The 22,394-nt window shown below is 33.7% G+C and overlaps 1 protein-coding gene across 1 annotated transcript; it reads left to right on the plus strand.

The window, feature by feature from the left end:
- The first annotated feature begins 281 nt into the window (after nucleotides 1–281).
- LOC144352021 (CKLF-like MARVEL transmembrane domain-containing protein 4) lies at nucleotides 282–21,301 on the plus strand. Its single transcript, XM_078009328.2, has 4 exons — nucleotides 282–704; nucleotides 6,351–6,545; nucleotides 17,529–17,654; nucleotides 18,835–21,301. Exons 1-4 carry the CDS (start codon nucleotides 540–542, stop codon nucleotides 18,991–18,993), a joined length of 645 nt encoding a protein of 214 aa, XP_077865454.1. The 5' UTR covers nucleotides 282–539; the 3' UTR covers nucleotides 18,994–21,301.
- The last annotated feature ends 1,093 nt before the right edge of the window (nucleotides 21,302–22,394 follow it).

The following is a 22,394-nucleotide window of genomic DNA, read 5'->3' on the forward strand; positions in this document are numbered from 1 at the left end:
CCCGATATTCACTTTCAGCGAAAAATGACAATCTATTTCCTTATTAATATCAATGAAACGTTGTGGATAAAAAGATGTAGATTTGAAAAGAAAGACTGATAACTCAATTCATGAAACCACATTCATTCAAAAACCAAACATCTACTTTGTTGAATATTTAACTCCTAGAAGAGCCTGAGAGGACCAACTCAATGAAACAACAGCTTTGATTGAACAATGATGGAGAACTGAATCGAAGTTACCCAATCACGTGCGACTTTACATTCCGGATATGCAAAATTTAAGATGCGGAAGTGAGAAAAATTAGCTAGCTGACGATTTCTGTCATCTTCCGTTACTCTGGGTTTTCGTTGTGAGACGTTAGTCGGTAGTGTAGCCATGTTGTCGGGACAAATCGCATCTACAGGTAAACGGGATCACATATAAAAAATGGAAACCTGATAGTCTTACATGTAATTCACGAAAAAATTATCATCGTGTAGATCCATCAATCGCCATTCGAATCGTGAGTACGCTGAGACGTGTTTTTTTATCTGACAATGGCTGATCAAGGTGTTGATCAAAGCGTCGCCTTCGATGCACCCCGAATTGATATCAGAGAAATAACGACCACCCCGATTCCAATAACGACTCAAAATGTCAAGGTACGAGTGGATTATAGTTATCTACGAACTGCACCAGGAGCTCTGAAATTACTTCAAGTTGTGAGTATGAACAATATTTCTATCCTTAAAAAGATACAATTTTTCATTCAGTTTTTCACTGAATTTCAGCATCATTTCTCTGCAAGATATTTATATATGAATATTTTAAAAAATTAATTGACTACTAATAAGTGAAAACATTATTATTATATTTTAGATATTCAGTGAAAAGTCTAATTTAGTTGATATATTGCAATTATCATTATATTTAACAATACTTTTCGTTTACAGAGCTTTTGTTTTTAGAAACCGTAAAAGTACATATATAAATATTATTTTTACACAGCAAAGATCTGTCGTACATATATCTGTAATGTCCTAACAATTTTAGATTGTAAGATTAGCTAAAAAGTCGTACTTTAAGATAACATAATATATTATATTTTATGTCAGTCGCAACTTGATAACTGTGGAATATTTTATTTTCACTCGAATAAATTTTTGCTGAAAAGGCTTTTTAGGGGTTTTGTATGGAATTTATTTTCACTGATAAGTTTAATGTGAATTTTAGTAAAAAAAAGTATATTCGCTGGATTTTATTTTCACGGAATCATCCCTTCAGCAAAAATAGCGAAAATAAATTCCAAGCGAAAATAAAGTATTCTACAGTATTTCTGAAACTCAGATGTTTTGCTTAAGTCTGCAGCAGACTTTCGCACAAGATTGACTGCTAGTGAGAATTGCGGCAGCCATGTCTATTGACATGTTGAGAGACAGCAACTTTTAGAAAAGGGTCTTTACTGATGTTTTTATGACACCCTATTCTTAATTTCTGTTATGCTTTTGTGATGTTTTGTAAATTTTTTTTTATGTGCTGGATCTCAATATAAAACTATTATTATTATAATTCTAAATTAATAATGAATTTTTAATGAACAAATGTTTGGTCATAGGACTCAACTGAAAACAGGTGTTAAATGTGTGTGATGATCTAATTAATTTATGTACCAATTTTACAAATTAATTGACACTGCTTACATTTAAAAAAAAAAAAAAGTGGCAGAGTTGTTATAATTTATCTTTACATGTAAAAACAAATCAATGTAAAGAAATACCAGGAGAACAATGTTTTGTAATTGGCATTTTTAACCTAAAACCATTTTAGTCTGATTACTTCAGTTTTTGGATAGAAAATTTCAAAACTATAATTTTATTTTCCATGCCCCAATGTCTCATTATTATTGATTTCACCTCATTACTGCTACTGTCCTTAATGGGTAAAAAGGATTAGGTTTTCCCTTATCCACCCCATCTTTCCCATATTACGTTTAATACAATGTATGCTTTATGATAATTTACTATTAATCAATTATGAATGTTAATTATTTATTGCAGCCTAAAGTTCATCCTGTATTTGATATTAAGAAGGTATTATAAAAAATAAGATATCTGTAAATTCATCAATTGTCTCAGTGTCAATCAAATAATAATCATCACTTTCTAAAATTCATATTTATATTGACAGTTTAAACTAAAATATCTCAAATATCGTAATCTACTTATCATGATTATTTTGGTTACATATTTTTAAATTGGAAAATTTAGGGATTGACAATGTCTCAGTCGAGGGGGATGCCATGATGAACCTTTTTTAATAGCACACTCAACAAATTGCCCCCCTCTTCTTATATAAGATCACTTGCATCTAATGTAGTATAATGGAAACCTTTTCTGGAAAATTACAACTGATATTGTCAAAAGCTGAAATGAAAAATGATTGACAGTTGATTAGAATTAATTTTAATAACTATAAATTTTCACTGTGACTTGAGTATAAAACCAAATCTATGTATAGTCACTGTTTGGATTAAGTTATAAATACATGTATATACCTGTAAATATCCATACATTAAATGATTTAAGTACATGATGCATGAAGATAGTTTTTATTGTTTTAACCTATTTGATTGCCAATTTTTTCCCTGTTCAAGTTGCAATTGTTTCTGCATTCAATTGTAATTTTGGACCAAACAAACAACGGGTTAAACTCTTGATGTACATGTATATGCACGACAATATTCATGTTCATGAATTGAAAATGATCTGTGAACATTTATTAGGGTGTATAGAAATATAAATTATGATTACTAGTCATATTTATAAGTGTATGTGTGTACACTTCTATAGATGTATTTGTGTGCATGCTTATGTTTATTACAAGTTTGATATTAATTAGTCCCACCTAATATGTAGATTGCACAAACTGTTTAATTATACTCATTAAGGTTCATTAAAGTCTAATTAAAAAGAGCACGCTTTAATAATCATTCACACGGATTATGCAAATAGTCCAGCTTAATTATGTAATGAATATTACCGGTACATTTCATTTTTCTCAAACCTGTTACTTAAAATATAAAATAAAATATAATGGAAGTAATATTAAATTATTAGTTATAATTTACCAATTTAACCACAATTTACTGTACATGTATAATTAAAAAACAACGTTTTACTGTGATTATGATTTGTTGCATGTTGGTAGCTTGTGGTTTCACTCATTTAGATATACCGGTACATGTATCAGGATTCACTTTAGCCCCGGGGATGACTAGTGCCTTTCAGTCTGTACTCATATCCAGCCAGGGATAAACCAAGGAAATGCTTTTTCAACAAAATACAAACTGTTGTGATGTTTTTCTACTCCATTATTTTTTAACTTAAACAGATGTCATTGCCTCCAGTGTTAATATTAAAATGTTTTGTTTCTTGTTATCACTGAGTTTATTTTAGAGGGAGTGCCTATATCTTTAAGGCTACATACTCTAGGTCTATTTTTTAATTAGGCTGTTTTCTTTTGGTTTACCCCTGTTTGACAATCTCATCAGTATCTCATCACAATGGACCGGGAAAATTTGTGTAGTATATTTAATTAGAACACCTTTACTTCAGTTGGTGATCCAATATAAACCAATTAAAAAAATCAGAACCAGAATGAGGTCCAGGTCTGTTACCCTGGTTACTTTCCTATTTTTCTATAGGTCCTATCAATAGTCTGGAAATGTTGCAGTGATTTGACCTCCAGGGTCAGTGGGTCACCGTGATGTGATTGGCTGATAAATATAACATGCTGCTAATATGAATATGCTAATTTTCCAAACAATGGATGACAATTGAACATTCTTTTCATATGCTTCATCAACTGACAAAAAATGCACCACCCCATTCTTCATGAAATTTGAATAAATTTATATGGTTAATCAGCAACATTTTCAGACTATTAAGAAGAGCACCTACACAACAACGTAAAAGGTAACCAGTAAGGTTAAAGTCTGCCTAAAACAGGCATATAGTTTTGTACTCCATTTTCCCTACATAAGGCTGATTCATATAACATCTACATGTATAAAACTGAATAATATGTAAAAGTGAAAATTGTCAGTTGATTTGTACAGATTGTATGATATTGTATTTGATCTATTAGTAAGAGCATGTACTTCATGTGAATAAAAAAGGTACAGTAAAACCTGTCAAAACCGACCATGACTGGGACTGGGATCTATGGTCGGTTTTCAGAGGGAGTCTGTTTATTCAGGGTGGGCGTGACTTCGATTGAAACAACAACAATTACATGTGCTGTAAACACGGGACAAATGAAAGACACCGGAGTTTGCCTCCGGTGATTATACATGTATTTACATTTATTGTATTGTTTCAATAAAATAATTTACCAAACAAGACAAGAATATTATGGTATGTACATGTACATGTACATGAAATCAATAAACATTAAAATAACTGTTCGAATAGACCGGGTAAGTACTGCGTATCGTAACTGAAGGCGACCATTTTGAATGACATCACAATGTAAGTTCATGTGAGCTACATGTAATTATCATAATTTATGCAGACAGTCGATTTTGCTGTTAAGTCAATGAATCAAATTACGATGTAAAAAAATCATCAAAGTTTTGACTGCTTTAAAGAACATCTTTTTCAACGATTTTGTTTTCCGTTCGAATTATGACATTTTGGATATCTGTCAAGTAACTGGAGTCTTTGTTTATCGCGAAGTTCTGTAATCTTGTCAACATGTCTAGCACATCACCATGCATCAAGTCACGGTCATCGTTGGGGTCAATAATTTGACTGTCGTTGGACTACATAAATCGGTCGGTTCTTACAGTAGGTTGGTTTATCCAGGGATCGGTTTTGACAGGTTGTACTGTACTTCAAAATATATCATATTATTATACATCTGTCATCGTAACGCCATAAGTTACAGCGTGCCATAATTTTGCAGTATTTTACGGGGTATTTTCATCCTATGATATAAGGAAATGCGAATTCCAAATATGGAATTATTACGCGCGTAAGCATCCTCTAATAATAAAAACAAACATGGCTGCCACCAGGGTTTGACTGGACTCCATTCTGCTCTAAACATTTTGAATTTCGGCATTCCCATGATGTATCCTTGTATAAAGGAAAAGATGTATAATAATAAGGTTATTATGAGGATACCTTAAAGTATGCACTCAGGCAGTACACCGTCGCATCGACCTCCACTGCACGTGAGTCGATACTCCTATTGTACAGTCTTTGTGCATACTTTGAGGTATTCTTGTAATAACCTCATAGTATAATGATCAAGTATAATAAATACTGTTTTGAGAGAATGTGCACTTCTGTTGAAGCTGTGCTTCTAATAGAGCAAATACAGTTCTATAGATACATTTTTAGTCCCCGTTCGGACGCAGTCTGAAAACGGGGCTTTATGTTTTGACCTCCGTGTGTGCGTGTGTGTGTGTGTGCGTCTGGCATTTATGGATGGATTTTGTTCAAACTTGGTACATATATTAGACATTAGAGGTTCCTATGCACATTGTTTATTTTTCAGATCGGATTCAAAATGGCTGTCTGGTGGCCATTTTGCTTTAATGAATGGGCTTCTAGACCCATATCTCCGACTTGTTTTGACTGATTATGTTCAAATTTTAAATATTCATTATACATCATGTCATAGATAAACAGATATATTGGTTTGACGATCCTATTCAAAATGGCCGAATGGTGGTCATTTTTGTGCTAACAAATCATCAAATATCAAGCATTTCTGGCATTTATGGATGGATTTCGTTCAAACTTGGTACAAACATTAGACATTACAGGTTCCCGATGCACGTCATTTTATTTTTCAGATTGGATTCAAAATGGCCGACTAGCGGCCATTTTGTTTTAATGATTGGGCTTCTAGAGCCATATCTCTTAAATGCTTTGACTGATTATATTCAAATTTTATATATTCGTTAAACATCATGTTATATATATACATGTATTCAAAATGGCTGATTTTGAATGCTGTTCCAGAGCAATATCTCTCAATATGGACAAGTACTTGTTTGACGATCAGATACAAATGTCAATCATTTTAATGTTAAAAAATCACATTCCTGACATGGTTATATTCCAGCTATATTACTATACAAAACTATATATCTTAAATTTGATAACTAACGGGGACTGTGCCATGCATGGCTTGTATATTTTTGTGTCCTTACATTGAAGAATAATTTACTTTTTTTTTTATATCTTTCAAAAGATTTAGCATTCACATTAATTGATATAAGGATGATGTCATTAACAAGATGTGGGAACATACAATGAATTAATTTTCAACTTTTATTTTGAATGTTTTGTTGACAGATGTTTACAATTGCGGCCTTAGTGTGTGTAGTTACGACAAGTTACAATGGATGGCACTACTTATCACTACCGTTCTCTGGTAGATTGCGATTCTTTGTATTTACATCGGTGTCCTCGTTACTCGCGACTACAGTTCTGATATTTGTTCATTCCACTGGATTATCGAGAAGATTGCCCATCAACTGGCATCTCTTTGTGAGTATTTCTTATTCATGAGTTTCTGCAAAATAATCTTGTCTTAACCATTTCATCACCAGTTCGTTCTTTTCATCATCACAAATTCACAAAATAGTTCCGTTTATAGTCAGCACTTTCCTTCAGAAGATTGGGACTAAAATAGCCAAATATTGTCTGTTGGCTTTAAAATTAAAGTTCATTTCCAGAAATATTGTAGAATATAAGAAGAAAGTTTAAACAAGTTTGGTCGAGAAAGTCTGGTGGTGAAAGAGTTAACCCGTATCCTTCCAGCCTTATGTACTTGTACTGACCAGATAAGGATTGATTTCCATCATTGGCCCATATAACTAAATTAAGAATTAGTCCGCATATCCTACAAATTGAAAGGGGCAGATTTAAAGCGGGAGGGTCGTCACTTCCGCATGCGCAGGAATTGAGTCCCAAGCGACGATAACAACACACGCTAAAAACGCAAAGGCTCATGAGTAGGCGCTTGTTTGTAAACAATGACACGCTATGGCCATCTGACGTATGTTTGTAAAATCAAGACATTAAAGATGAGGCAGATTTTCTCTGAAATGCCTTCTTTACAAACATGAAAGAAACATATTCATAAATAAGCTTAAAATTCCTCTAAACAACAGAATAGATGAAGAAAAATTAACATACATTCTGGGAAATAAGGACAAGGAAACACTAAGTGAGTTATCAAAATATGTCCATAATTGCTTCAAAGGAGAGTATTAAAAACGCTCTATCAGCTGCCTGTTAAAACCACAAAATAATAATACCACAGACATTTTTACATGCATTAGATACACATTTTATATATATTTCTATAAATATCATTTCAATGTTTGTTTTTGTTATTTTTATATATTTAAACTGTATTGTTCCTTCACATCAATATCCTAAAGTAGATTCAATTGCAATAAAGGTATTACTTACTATAATATTACTACCATATATATATGATCTAAAAGCATGTGACTTGCATATAGATCATGTTAAACAGTTAGTATCTACAAATTACTGTTAGGTTTGTATACAATATTTGCTGCATTAGTAGGATTTGATTTGATTGCTTTGATATTGAATATACATGTATAAGTAAATTGGGTGGACCTCTCCCAGATTTGTTCATTTGATGATGATATCTTCAATTTTAATATTTTCATCATTTTTGGTTTAAACAATTATATTTTTGTCATCTTTTTGAAAACCAAGTCCAATTGCTTTTGTTTATTGCTACCCCAGGTGGACCTTTCTCAGATTGTTTATTTCATATCTTCAGTTTTCTAATTTAAAAATAAATAAATATTTTTGTAATTTTTGATCAAAAATGTTTTTCAACAAATCAACTTCAGTACTCTGGATAAGATGGCTAGAATCCATTTTGTCCAACTCAAAAATAGCAGATTTATGATCACTTAGCAGGATATGTTCAACTATGTTATTTTAAATATATCCAACATCAAATCTTCAATTCACTCTGCACACAGAAATTCTTTCCTGTACTGTGGTACAGATTGTTTGCGAAATGTGCATCCCAAACAGCCAAGCTTCATCAGCTGTCTTGTTTCATTGTACATGTTGCCTGAAGGTTGTTTTGATCTCCTTGGCCCATATACTGACCGATAACTACATATTATGGTAACAATTGTTTATTTTGGCAAGCTCATGTTTGTATTTTCTGAATTATTATTCAGTTCTTCCAAAAAAATCGGTTGAAATTAAAAAAAATCAAATGACCATAGAGAACCATGCCGTCAAAAAATTAGCATCTGAGGCCCGCGCAATGATGTATTTGTATTTGGTGATATTTCAGCAATAAACTAGTTCCTCTGTCAACACTGCTATGTGGTAAATATATAATCCTACAATATTTTCTCTCAGATTGACATCAGCGGACACTGAGACGTCACCAGACTTGCACCAATCCTCCCCTGTGGCTTCAACTGGTAATTATTCATGTCTGTTGACATAAAACTAAAAATACATATAAAAAGTGTTTCTGAAGACACAAACTAAACTGTTGTACCACCTGATTTTCTTATTTTGTTCATACTAGAATGTGAAATTTATTTTACCAAATTACAAATTCCACAACTACATGGATAGTAAGATATTTTTGAAGGTCACTCATAATATATTTGTTTCTATTGCGTCGTTGGTGGATCAGTAGCGTGAATCAGCAACATGTGTTATTGGTTTAGATGAAAAACAGATTAAAACCTAATGCATTTCCAAAATAAATACTTTGCATAAATTGTTCAAAACGATTTGCATATGTAAACATTTTTCTGCTCACATGCTCTGTAGTAAGTATCCTACATGTATGATCTTGTGATGGTCTAAGCTGAATTACTCAAAGATAATTAAAAAACAATTCCTGTGATATCGCATTGTATTTATGAATGGAATTTTGAGTCGAAGCGACCAGTCAAAATACCAAGATCACGAGTAAAACTCGGTTGTCGTGTAATAACCTCATTATCATGAATGCTTTAATGATCTATCGGTGCTTCGGGACAAATAAAGATAATTTCACAGAGTCAGAAAAGATGGATGCATTACGTTTTGTCATGATATATTCACTGATCTTTCATTGTCTATATCCTCTTACAGAATTATTCACGGAGGTTGTCCTCAGGGACTCTATGCTCATTTCAAAGAAAATGATAAATCACCCTCATTCCCTCCCACTTGTATTCTAGTACATAGCTGTTTATATCATACTTAGAAAACATTATTTTTCAACTTGTCAATAAATACAGATGGATTTTCATTCCAAATATACTTGTTGCATAAATTATTCATTGCCCTTTGACCTTGTCATTCTCTTGAGATAATGATCACAACAAATTATGATCAACAAGACAGAGAAGATGTCATTTCTATGAACGCAATTCGGATCCAATTTTGTTGTTTAATGAGATATCCTCAATTCACACAGTCTGTGTTTAATGCCATTAACCATTTTAAAATGTTTTTTAATTTTTAAAATCATCATTGTTAATAAATCAACTATGTTAATTTAATTGATTACTTGAGAATAAAAATATGTCAATGCTAAGCAGCAAACATTTTAATAAAAAAAAAATTATTATATATGTATTTGGATGCAAATTTATTGGATACTTGAGGGTTGAAAATGTGAAGTAGGTACACATAGGCTGGTAATAATCAGAGGGCACACTAGGAGAGTTCGCAGCTCTCTGTGGGGGTATGTCACTGTTTTCAAATGAACATTAGCAGTTAAGAAGAACACAACATGGAGGATTTAGTTATTTTTTCTTTGCTACATGTATATTCCACCCATCTTCCATCCTAGTGAACAGATGTGCCTCAATGCGGATATACTAGTATATCTTCTGAGATACATGTATGGTAGATATGGACTCAATTAATGTCTGATTAGATTTCTTTTTAACCTTTTCACCACCAGACTTTCTCGCCCATGTTTTTCTGCCCTTTTTTTTATTATATTCTTCAATATTTTTGAGTCAATTTTCAGTTTTTAATCAAAAAATTTGGTCCCAATCTTCTGAAGGAAAGTGAGATTATAAATAAAGACTATTTTGTGATTTTGTGATGAAACGAGGGAACTGGTAGTGGAAAGTTTAATGTTAAACTGTAAGAAGAACCCATTAATTAATCTTACAACATTTTCCAAAAATGTGTTTATTCAGGTTTTATATTCTGAATGAATTAAATCAGTTGTCGGGGTTGATAATCTCAGTCAAATGTAGTTTTTTATATGTGTGTATGTTCCAATATACTGTACTGGACCTCGTTAGCGGCCTTGCCCGATCAAGCACCCCCCCCCCCCACTTTCGGCAAAGCGCCCACCCCTTCAAAATAACACTACCGGTAATTTAAAACTTGGTCTTCGATCATTGGTTAATGAATTTTAATCATTTTTATATGATACAGCGTAAATATCAACCACCGTGAATATGTTGTGAATGCGTAGACTACAATGACAATGACCTGTTAATAAAAGTAAAATGCGGTAAATATTTCATGCCATATTCAGTAAACCTGTCAAAAATTGCTAGTTACCAGTTTTTTGAAAAAAACATGCAGTTTATTCGCTGAAATCAATTCCAACAGATCAGACTTCGACATCAATAATTCACTTCCGCATTGCGTTACCAGAAAGTCTTCGAGAATTTCCGAAGAATTGCATCGGTACAACACAGCATTCTGATTGGTTAATAACAGACTTGACCCATTAGGTCAAAAGTCAATGTTGCAGGTCAAATCATGCAAGAATACATCATGGCGGAAAGTGCTTTTCATTGAGGCGTACGATCCAACACATTCATCAGTGGAGATAATGAAGAAGATTTGACTTTGACTGTGTTCCAACAGACTCTAATATTTTTAACCTCATAAATTCCAGTTGTATGTAATTAATTAATATTGTAATAAAATGTGCATATTTTTTGTGACCATTTCTGTTTCTTCATTGTAAAAGTCAATGACGACGCAACTAATTTTGTAATTTTATTTTCCCTCAAAAACGTAATACCCTCCTCAATCTGTCACATGTCAAAATATCGCAAGGGATTCAACAAACACAATTTGGGTGATTTCCATGCCTCTAATGATGGTCAATTTTGATAAACTAAGGGAATCTCAACACCATATTTCTCTCTGAAACTCAGAGAACTCAGAAACATTTTGATAGTGAACTACTGGGGTAGATATAAAAGGGAAACCTAAATTCAAATTGTTTTTAACACATTACGCAAGAGCTTGCAGTGAACGGAAAATCACCTATTGTTTGTCGTAACTCATTTTGGCTTTCCAATTCATCATATGTGCTTGAATTTCTTTTGCTGGTGATTTAGAATAGTGTTCCAATGTACATGCATTCACTTCTTTACTGAATTACTGTCAGCCACAGTGCTAGTAATCAGATGCCAAAGTCTGTTTATTCTCATGATTATTTGTTGAATTAAACGACAAGGTTTTGAAAATTTCAATTGACATTCTTCACCTGTCTGAATTAGGGAATAACTGTCTAAAAAGCAGGTAGCTTAGTGATTGGATAAAACCTGAGGTTATTGCACTGAGAGATTAAATAGGCATTTTTATATCACGTCTTGCAAAAAAAAAAAGAAATTCTAAAAGACATATAAATTTGATAGGGTTCAAAGGGTTTTAATGAAAGAAACATCCAAGATGCTAATCATAGAGGCTTCTGGGTAATTTATAGTGCTGTGTAAATCATAGAAGCTTCTGGGTATTTTATAGTGCCCTGTGTATTTCTCATCAAGATCACTTGGCTATTCAGTTAACACACTGAGAGAATAAATGGACATTTTTATCACCATTTGCACACAAAAAGTTCAAAAAGACCTTATTCAATTTGATAAGTTTCAAAAGGTTTTAATGAAAGTAACATTCAAGGTACTATTCATAGAGGCTTCTGGGTAATTTATCATGCTGTGTAAATCATAGAGACTTCTGGGTAATTTATAGTGCCCGCTGTATTGCCTATAAAGATCATTTGGCTATTCAGCTGATTTGTTGGATGTGAAATTATTGTCCATGGCTTTTACGAGATTGAATTTCATCATTTCATATAAATCACCCAGTTTTGTAATTTATAAATTAACATAAATTTGTGTATAAAACTATAATTATATAAATCCGGACTTATAACCAGATCAATATTTTCATCACCAATATTTTGACAGTTTATCATTTTAAATTGATGTCTGGCTTGAAATTTTAAAGGCACCAGTTTGTATATATCATTAAATTAACATTTTTTGAAATATAATTTGACAACATTCATGAGGACAACATTTCGTGATAGTTTTGGTGACTCTCTGATCTCAATGACATGTTTGCTAATATCAAATTTTTCAGTTTTCTGATTTGCCGAATTTCTGACAATTTATTTGAAAATCGTGATTATTTGTAGTACAAGGCCTGTTGCCCAAAATACACCACACATAGATTAAAACGAATACATTTTGTAAAGTTTAATAGCAATACACTACTAGTTTTGTAATTTCTCAATTTCTGTGGATGAAAAAAAAATGAAGCATATATTTGTCTTTGAACAGTTTCTGTGAATGATGTTCAATAAACTTTTCATGAGAGGCAGGGCTGCAATAATTTGGGATATACAGGTGTGTTTGAATGAATGAATAAATGCGAAAATTTAAAGGAAAATAGGAAAGGAAAGAGCACTGCATTCCAGGCTTTCTACCAGTGAAATAACTTGCTTTTACATTATTTTTCGTTAAAGCTCACAGTTAACAGAACCCACTTCTTTGTGTTAAATTGTAATGGACAGACTCTAAAAACAATGTCGCTAAAAAGCAAAGTCTAATAATAAATAAGTCAAATCTAGAAGAGAAATTTACTGCATATACTTGTACCCTCTCATATGAGATGTGTTTCCAAATGCTGTTATTAGTTGATTATCTTCTGAAGAAACCATTAAGTAGAATTTAAACTCTGTAGTTACCATGGTTACTTTGCTATTTTTAACTGTAAGTATGGTAAATGTGAATTAGACACCATGACAGTCGCATTCTAAATAGTAGATTAAATTACATCGCATGATTTAACCTTCCCAAGATTTGAGAAAAAAGCACACTCTGTAATTGAATGTTTCCTTATAAGGCATGCTATATGTGTCCAAGTGTACAAGGCCAGGCCTCCGATTTCGGAGGGGACTAGACATGGCAGGGATTTGTACATTGACATTTTGCCCCTGCATTCTGCCAGCCAGGGATTATCTGTTGGACCCAGCGATAAGGGATTAATTTTGTTTTCCCGAGTCTTGCCCCCACTATGAGTCACTCCTCCTTTGAGGACTCACAGACGCGACATGCCCGGCCTTCACTGCGGGTGCAACCTCGGATGGCCCCTTAGTCTGTTCTTCGTAATGACTCTGTGAGCCACGCCGTGGGGTGAGGGGGAACATCGGTCCTAGTGGCTCAAACTGAAAGAAGTGCGCTTAGCATGGATTCACCTTTCTACCCATGGTTTGAGACCACAGAGTCATGCTTCACGCGGACAACACAGCGGTGGTCTCCTATAGCGACAAGGAGGGGGGACCAGATTCCCATCATTGTCAGTCCTAGTGGAGCAAATTCGCCTTTGGTACCTGGAATACATGTGGAGCTAGCTGCACACCACCTTCCAGGGGCGAGAAACAGTCAAGCGGTCGGCCTCTCGTGGCGGCTCCATTTCTAGAACGTGGAGTGGTGGATACCCCAATGGGTAGCCTCCAGATTGTTTCGAAAGTCCAAGGTTAGACCTATTCACCACACCCCGGAATGCTAAGCTCCCGACAACACTGCTGCTGACTTCAGGCGCCTGGGCCAGGGAAACTTTGTCGACCCCGTAGACCCACATGAACATGTACGCCTTTCCTCCCTTCCCGCTATTCACCGGGTACTGGAGAAACTTTGACAGGAGCGCATCTGCACTTTGACGCGGGTGGTGCCCAATGGGCCAAACAAGGTCTGGTTTCCATTACTGTTGGAAATGTTAGTTGAAACACCAGGGGTGCTTCCAGACCTCCGGATCTGCTGTCCCAACCCCTTACACGCATCGAGGCTCTTAGTTGACTCACTCAAATTTTTCTGAGTGGGCTTCCAAAGTCCTGGCTAGCGCGAATGGGGATCCCACCAACACAGCCTACGCCTCAAAATGACGTGCGTACACTGATTGGTCTAGTGGAAGGGAGATCATGCCATCCCTCTGTTGGCCAGACATTTCGTCCATCGTTTGGACGAAATGGACTTGTCCTTTTGGCAATTGTTGGCTATAGATCAGCCTTGTCACCCACCATTGGAATTCTCTGGGGACTAGGCTAGCCTCTTGTCCTTATCATTAGGAGACTGTTTACTGTTGAATCAGAGGCGTACACTGTAGATCTCGAACGAGGGAACCAACCAATTGGAACCTATCGGTTGTGTTGGCCGCTCTAAGCAACTTTGAGCCTCTCCGATCAGCTCCACTCAATCCTTTGACGTGGAAAACAGTCTTCCTACTCGCCCTCGCCTCAGGTAGGCCTCGGGCTGAACTAGGGTCCCTGTCCTTCTCGGACGGGTGTGTTGCCTTTATGGACAATGAAGTCAGGATAAAGACACAAATCGAGTCTCTCGCCAGGAAGCAAACCCCAGGACGCGATCCATAACCGATCGTCATTCCCCGGCTGGCAACATTGCCAACCCGGAGGAACCAGACTGACTTGGTAGCTAATATGGCGCCGCCTTATTACCTTGGACACGTGGTTTGTGACGTAAGGGGAAAATCTTGAGATCATGAAGCTTCCCCTGACCTAGATTTCTCTCTCTGTCATTGGCTGAATCGCAGATTAATGCCTACAGTTTACAAAATAATTATTAGTTGGACAATACAGCAGCAGCTGGGAAGTGAGCGATAGGTGACAGAGCCCTGAAATATGTACAGTATTAATCTTGAGGTCACAAAATTATAGAATAATATGAATTGCATTCAACTTTCCAAATAGTATAGCAATATATCTCTACAAAAATGTATAGATCATAATTTTTGGCTTGAAAAATAATTTAAACTACATACCGTTTTTGCTCTATTAGAAACACATCTTCAATAGAAGTGCATATAAACCAATAATCACTTTTGCCGTGTACTGAATCATTAAAATAATTTCACATACAGAGAAATAAAAACTGATTTTTCTTTTGAGAAATACCTCCAAATAATTAAAAATCCACTATATCGTGCTGCAATGACTAAACTTAGAATAAGTGCCCACCGTTTACAGATTGAATCAGGCAGATACAAAAACATCTCCATCTCTGATAGAATATGCCCTGTCTGTGATCTTGGAGAAATTGAAGATGAGAAACATTTCCTTTTCACATGCCAGCTATATGATAAAGAGAGAACCAGCCTTTTTACTAAACATAAAATGTATGGAGAGACATTAATAAACATATTAAATAATAAAAATGATCACATAATTAAAGACGTTTCAAAACACATTTATATTTGCTTTCTGCTTAGGGAGCAAAAAATCAAACAATAACTTCAGTACCAGCTGCCTCAAAAAAAAAAAACCCACAAAACACAGATTTACATTTATTTACATTATATTACAATTATTCATTTATCTCTTATTGTGAGATGTGTATTTATTTCATTCATTTACAGTATTTTTAGTATTTCCTTTTATTTTCATTTTTTTTATTATTACATGTTTTTGACTTTATTGTATTTTATGTCAAGATCTCAAATGGGATACGATAGCAAGACATGCCAACATTTGGCTGAGATCCCACACTGATTAATACTATATCCCAACTTTGAAAAACAGTGGAAATAAACTGTTTGCCATAATGAGTTATTGGAACCACAATGAAAAAAAAGGTTACACCAGAGTCAATAATGACAGCGACAATGACAGACATTTTCTTTTTACATACCTTTCTGTTCATCTAATGATGATGCAAGCAGGGTAATAAAATGTGTCATCCATCACTGAGTGCCCAGCTGTTTTTTAGGATTTACTTCATCATTAATATTATCATATTTCCAGTTTACTCAGAGTTAGGCGTGTTCTTGTTAGAAATACTTATGTCAGCGCAAGTTGTGCTCGTTCTCACCAGCGTTTCTTACGGGGGGGGGGGGGGGGGGGCATAATATAGCAATTAACCACTAAATATGAACACTGCAGATGATAAGCAATTTTTTGGTTGACTGTTTATTTCTGTTTTTTATGTACTATTTCATTTATTTATGTCTTTGATCATCGATACTTTTTATCTCTTGACTGCTAAATGTCATGATAATATACATTTACGGTAAATTCAACACACGTTGTGAAAATGTGTGTAAAATATCATGTACATCATCACAGAATCTGGAATAGTTAGGAAAGTAATTAGGACGTCAGATTGATACTGCGCTTAAATCGATTCACAAAATGTGCTTAGACGACACTCAAGGATTATCTATCTCATTCTAAGTGCCTCAATTCAATCTGATAATATACCCAAGACAATTTTACAGTCTGTAATGGCTTCTTCGTAGACAAAGACTACCCAAACCATTTTTCTGATTTCCTTTGCAATTTGTGTATTTTTCAATATATCCATAATTTATGAATACAACTTGAGGGTTTAGATGTTAATTCCTGAATCAGGAATCAGTTAAATTAATGTACATCCATCTGGATGTAAGCGTGGGTTAACTAGTACTGTTACTTGAAGGCATTTAAAATGATAAGATCTGCTGTGTGTTGTTCACTCGTGGCTGTTGTATCTGTATAATTTTTATATCAGTCAAGTCTTACATGTATATAATTATCTACATTTATATCCATACACTGAGTCCTAAATCAATCTAGAGAATTGTCTAGATTCGTATTTCAGTATGTTCATGTCATCATGTCTACATTTATCTGAGTGATGAACACTGTAGTTCTGTGTGTATATGGTTCCTTTGGAATTCACGTTTACTGTGTTACTGTGACTGCCAAAATCTTGTCCCAGAGGCATATGGTTTTTGCTGGAGTGTATGAAAACATAAACATTCTGCCTGGAAAATGTCATGATCAGAGGCAGTGTTTGATTTAACTGTTCTGAAATGTCTTGACTTTAAATTTATGGCAATACTTTCCTTTTTCAGAAAAGACTTTTGTCATTTTTTTGTTGAAAATGATATTTGACTTCTTGAAAATCACCAACCAGATGGCTTTGATATTTGATTTGATTTCCTCCTTCATAGAGCTCAAATAGATTTATTCATTTTGTGAATTAAATGCCATTAATGAGTTACAACAATGTTTATTTACCTGTTACATTGTATTTGTTGGTCTCTTGGAGGAAAATCTGTTCATGTGTGCATTACTTTACAATATTTTCTTAAAACATATCAAATTCTCTATATGCATGGATTGAATCACATGTAACCTATTAATATACCCCTGGTTTATACTGTTGAATAACAAAAAGCATTTTTTATTTTGTCTTCCAGGATTTTATTCTGTCCTGCTCAATGTCATTTCTATATTTAATTGCTGCATCTCTGATTGGCTCAGCCTGCGTTATCTATCAAAAGCAATTTGCTAATTGGACAGCAGTGCAGCTACCAACTGGGGTGGTGAGTGAAAATCAAATCTCTAATTCTCAAAATTCATTATTTTGCCAGTTCTTAAAAAATCAAAGAAAGCTTAAGAAAGAACTCTCGTGCTGAAAGTATTGAAGACACATTAAAAATTAATTCAAAATTACTAGTACATGAGATATTGATGGAAAAGCTGAAAACTAATTATGTAAATTAGTTATTAAATTATGTAAAACTAATATGAACAGAACAAAAAAATTATGAATTATTATGCTAATTAGAGAATTAATATGAACAAATTTTAACCCAAAATTAATCAGGCCTGTCTATTGTTCTAGAGCATTTATGTACCAAATTTTATTCAAATGTGATGATCAGTAATTGAGATATCAGTGTTAATTAATTATGTTAATTAGGTGATTATTAAGCATAAATATTTACCAAAAACTAATTGGGTTTCTGCATAGTTCTCTTTAAAAGTTTCATTAAAATCCAATTTATGGTTCTTTATATATCAGTGGAACATTATGCAAATTAGGTAATTAATATCCAATTAAAACTAATCAGGTGTCTGCATAATCCTAGAAGATCTATGTAGCAAGTCTCATTGAAATATGATGATTAGTACTTGAAATATCAAAAGCTGAAAAAGAATTAATTATGCAAATTAGATAATTAATATGTACTCATATTACCCTAAAAACAATCAGGTCTGTGCAGTGTCCTATGACATCTATGTACCAAGTGTCATTGAAATGTGATGATTACTACTTGAAATATCAAAAGCTGAAAATTAATTAATTATGCAAATTAGCTAATTAATATATACTGATATAACCCTAAAAACTATCAGGTTTGTGCAGTGTCCTATGACATCTATGCACCAAGTTTTATTGAAATGTGATGATTAGTACTTGAGATATCAGTGGAAAAGCCAAAAAATTGATTAATCATTATGCAAATTAGGTAATTAATATTGCACAGATTTTTACCCAAAACTAATCAAATCTGCGCATTAGTTTGGAGCTTCTGTGTGCCAAGTTTCATCAAAATCCAATGAGTGGTTCTTTAGATATCAGTGGAACAGACGGACACACACACACACATACACACACACTAACTGCAAAGACTCCCTTTTTGTGCTTCGCACACGGGAGTCAAAAAGGACATATAAACTGCTTTATTTTATAATCCAAATAACTTGTTTATTTTACAGATTCTTGGCTATGTGTGTTTGATACTGTACACTGTGGGTGCATTCCTAGCATATAGGAGGTGGAAACGAGGCAAACAGTTTGCACATCATCGGTTGTCAACACAACAACAACAGCAACAACAAGAAGATATTATGCGAGACATGCATGTTCTTACTTAAGTTATTGTATGATTGCTATGTTACGATCTGGTGCATTTCCTACTAAAGGTACAAACCTTTATAACGAATGGTTAAACAGTGTGATATTCTCATTTCATTTTTAATTCTTCTTCATTTATATAAACTCATTGATGTACAAAATAATTCAGACATGATTTTTAAAGTGTTTATAAAAGTGATGCTAACGTTGTCTTTCAACCCATTGTATGCTTTACCTAGTATATTTGCTCTATTAGAAGTGCATCTACCAATAGAAGCACAAACGTCTCAGTAATTGACAGACAGTGGGTGTTAAGTTATCTCCTCCAGCCCTTTAACGACTAATTAAATACACAATGCAACTAAACATTAATTCTTTTACTTCAACATTGCCCTCAAAATACAATAGAATTTTATGGGAGCCATCCAACTACCCGCAACTTAGCCAAAATCATGACTGTATAAACAAAAATCTCATTGGCTGTATCATTAAAATATTACTTATTTTGACCATAGAAAAATGATGTGGTGCTTATTAATAGAGCAAATATGGTAGCAATTTGTTTAAAAAAAATGAATAAGAACATATATTGTATTCCTATCTGGAGATTGGCTTCCAAAACAGCTGAATAATTTAAGAGTGGTGGGTGCAGAGGAGAGGAAAGGAAAGGGAGGGGGCACACACAGTGATATTGTTCTCAGAGGACACAATAGATATCCCATTCAAATTTTATTCAAGGTATAGCAGTCCAACAACAATAAAATGTATTACTGGATATATATATTTTTAATGCCTGTAAATTCCAGAGTTAGATAGTTCATAGTCCTTAGGTCTATGGATAGATCATGTTGAGATGTTGAGCTAGTACTGTATTAATGTTAATATTGTGTCCTTGGATGTGGTACATATGTATCATGGTCTTGAGTTCATAATTATTTTGGTCTATTGGTATATAACAGATTCAAGTTGACATCAACTCTTGTGAAAGACATTTGTGCCATCAGCATTGTTGTATTTTCACTGTATTCTACTGATTACTCCACAAAGGGCACAGACAGCTGTGTGAAAATAATTAGCTATTGATTATTGCTGTAATATATTACTGTAGAATGATATATTTTTGTTTGGAAAACAATACGTTGGTACATTGCATGTACACTTTAGTGCAAAATTCAGAATATTTATTAACATTTTGCGAAACAAAATTTTGATTTTGAACAGCGTGTATGGGCAACATGTGATTTGAATTTATTTTGCTGCACCCTTTGGTTAAACAGAAAGATTTGCCAGAAAACTATTCAAACTCCATTGCACAAGTGGTCAAGTTAGAAAGAAGATATAACCTTTCACTCTAGCCGTCGTTAGCACACTTTTCAATATTTTGTTAATAATATTTACAGTGGCTGTCCATGTACTGCTATTAAAGTTGCAGGAACGAAATCTCTAATGTGGCTGATTTGATTGATTTATCCCATGTGACATTTGTGGGCGTTTTTGTGTTTTTCTGATGATTCAGTTGTTTGTTACTGTTGTTTGTTTGTGTCAGCTGGAAGATTGGAGCATGTGCAAATTTAAATCTGTTGTGGGCAACAAATGAAGTGGAATATATAAAACATTTGGAAATGCATAAAGTGACATAGATTTGTTCATTTACATTGTCTACTTTAGAATGAACTCGTATTTTTGTAATAACTGTAGCTTTCATCTTCCTCAAATTGAAGTTCACACTTTAGTTTTGTTATTCTTTGCTGTACTTAACACATTCTTGTTTTGCATCTGTTTATGGCAATGTACGTAACTTCTTACATTCCCACATGCATCTACACGTATCTTCCCAAAAATTGATATTTTTTCACGTCTCCATGTATTATATACATAGATTAAATACATCCTGAATGAAGTTCAGTAATTGAAATACACTCTAATCCCTCAGGCTGAAATTGTCTTGGAAACGTGGAACACTATAAAGGAATGTATGCCATGAGATATTAGTCCACATATGTATGTAGCTGGCTTCTACCTCACTGCCATTTTGGTAAAACAATACTCTATATTAAAATAATATTTTTATGCATATTTTGTACCCAAAATGATAGGAATTACTGATAAGCACCCAAAATAGACAGACTCCTGCTTGTTCCTAGATTTAAAGGAACAATATATTCTGAATGAATTGAAGGCCAAATTTAGTATATTATGGAACTGCTCATTGCATGAACAGATTTTTTTTTTTAATGTATGAAGATTATTTATTATTAATATACTTTTTTATTGTTATTTATTGTCAGCATTATTACATGTTTATGCCTAATAAAATAAAATATAAAATATTTATTGTATTAATTTTAAACACAAGATTTTATATACTGCCACATTATAGTATTTTTTACTATACAAGTAATGATGAATACACATTTACAAACTTTACAAATTTTGGATTTTTTACTGAGCGAAAATTGATTGAAAAACACAACCAAGGTTCATAATGAAGGCCAAAGGAAAAAAAAAAAAGAGTTTCTAAGGTAAATTAAGTACCAAAATACTCAGGATTTTCATTTAATTTCTATCACAATTATGAATTTAATGTAGACATGACCAAGTTTGTTGTAATCTAGTCATCAAATGAAGCCAACAAATTCATTTTTATACGTGAAACGAGTTCAAAATATGCGTAGTTAGGGATATTTTGTCGTCAATCCAAAATGGCAATAGGTAGGGTCATTTTGTCTTCGTCAGTCCAATTCAAACACCAACTCATAACCCTCAATCACAGAAAATGATAACCTGAAAAAATTCTCTAAAGTGATTGTATCTCTATCTTAACTTTAGACAAGTCCTCGATAGAAGCTAACCTGTTTAATATTGAATAATAATTGTAGACACAAGACTTCTTACAGTAAGGGATAATCTGTGATTGCAAAACGCAGATGTACAATATCAAACTGTATTAGTACGAGGCGCCGCATCATTTACCCTAAGGTGGATTACAACATTTCTACTATTCACCAACTGTTATAGGTGAATTGTGAAAATATTGTAATTTGAAGATAATGCAGCATGCCACTAGATTCTCACCGAAAGATAATATTTTCGCCAATTTGTTCAGTGATATATCCTCGTCGCCGCACAATAGTCTTTTGGGACCACTTTCAATATTTTAAATTGGGCACAGAGATGAAAAGAATTAGATCAAGAAATATGAATGAATTAAACTAATATGCACTAAACATCTTTCCTAAACTCTCAATTGTAATGAAGCACCTTTACGACCTTAAGTAGCTGGATGAAAGCAACGACGTTTCAAAGTGACAAATGTTTGTTTCATGCCTTGCCTTTTGAAAATGTCCTGGCAGCTTAAAATGTCTCTCACACGAGTGATTATGAGAGCTATGCTATTAAATCTCTGCAAAATGATATGGAT

Source organism: Saccoglossus kowalevskii, chromosome 6 (assembly GCF_978046115.1).
Source record: "Saccoglossus kowalevskii chromosome 6, keSacKowa6.1, whole genome shotgun sequence".
NCBI lineage: Eukaryota > Metazoa > Hemichordata > Enteropneusta > Harrimaniidae > Saccoglossus > Saccoglossus kowalevskii.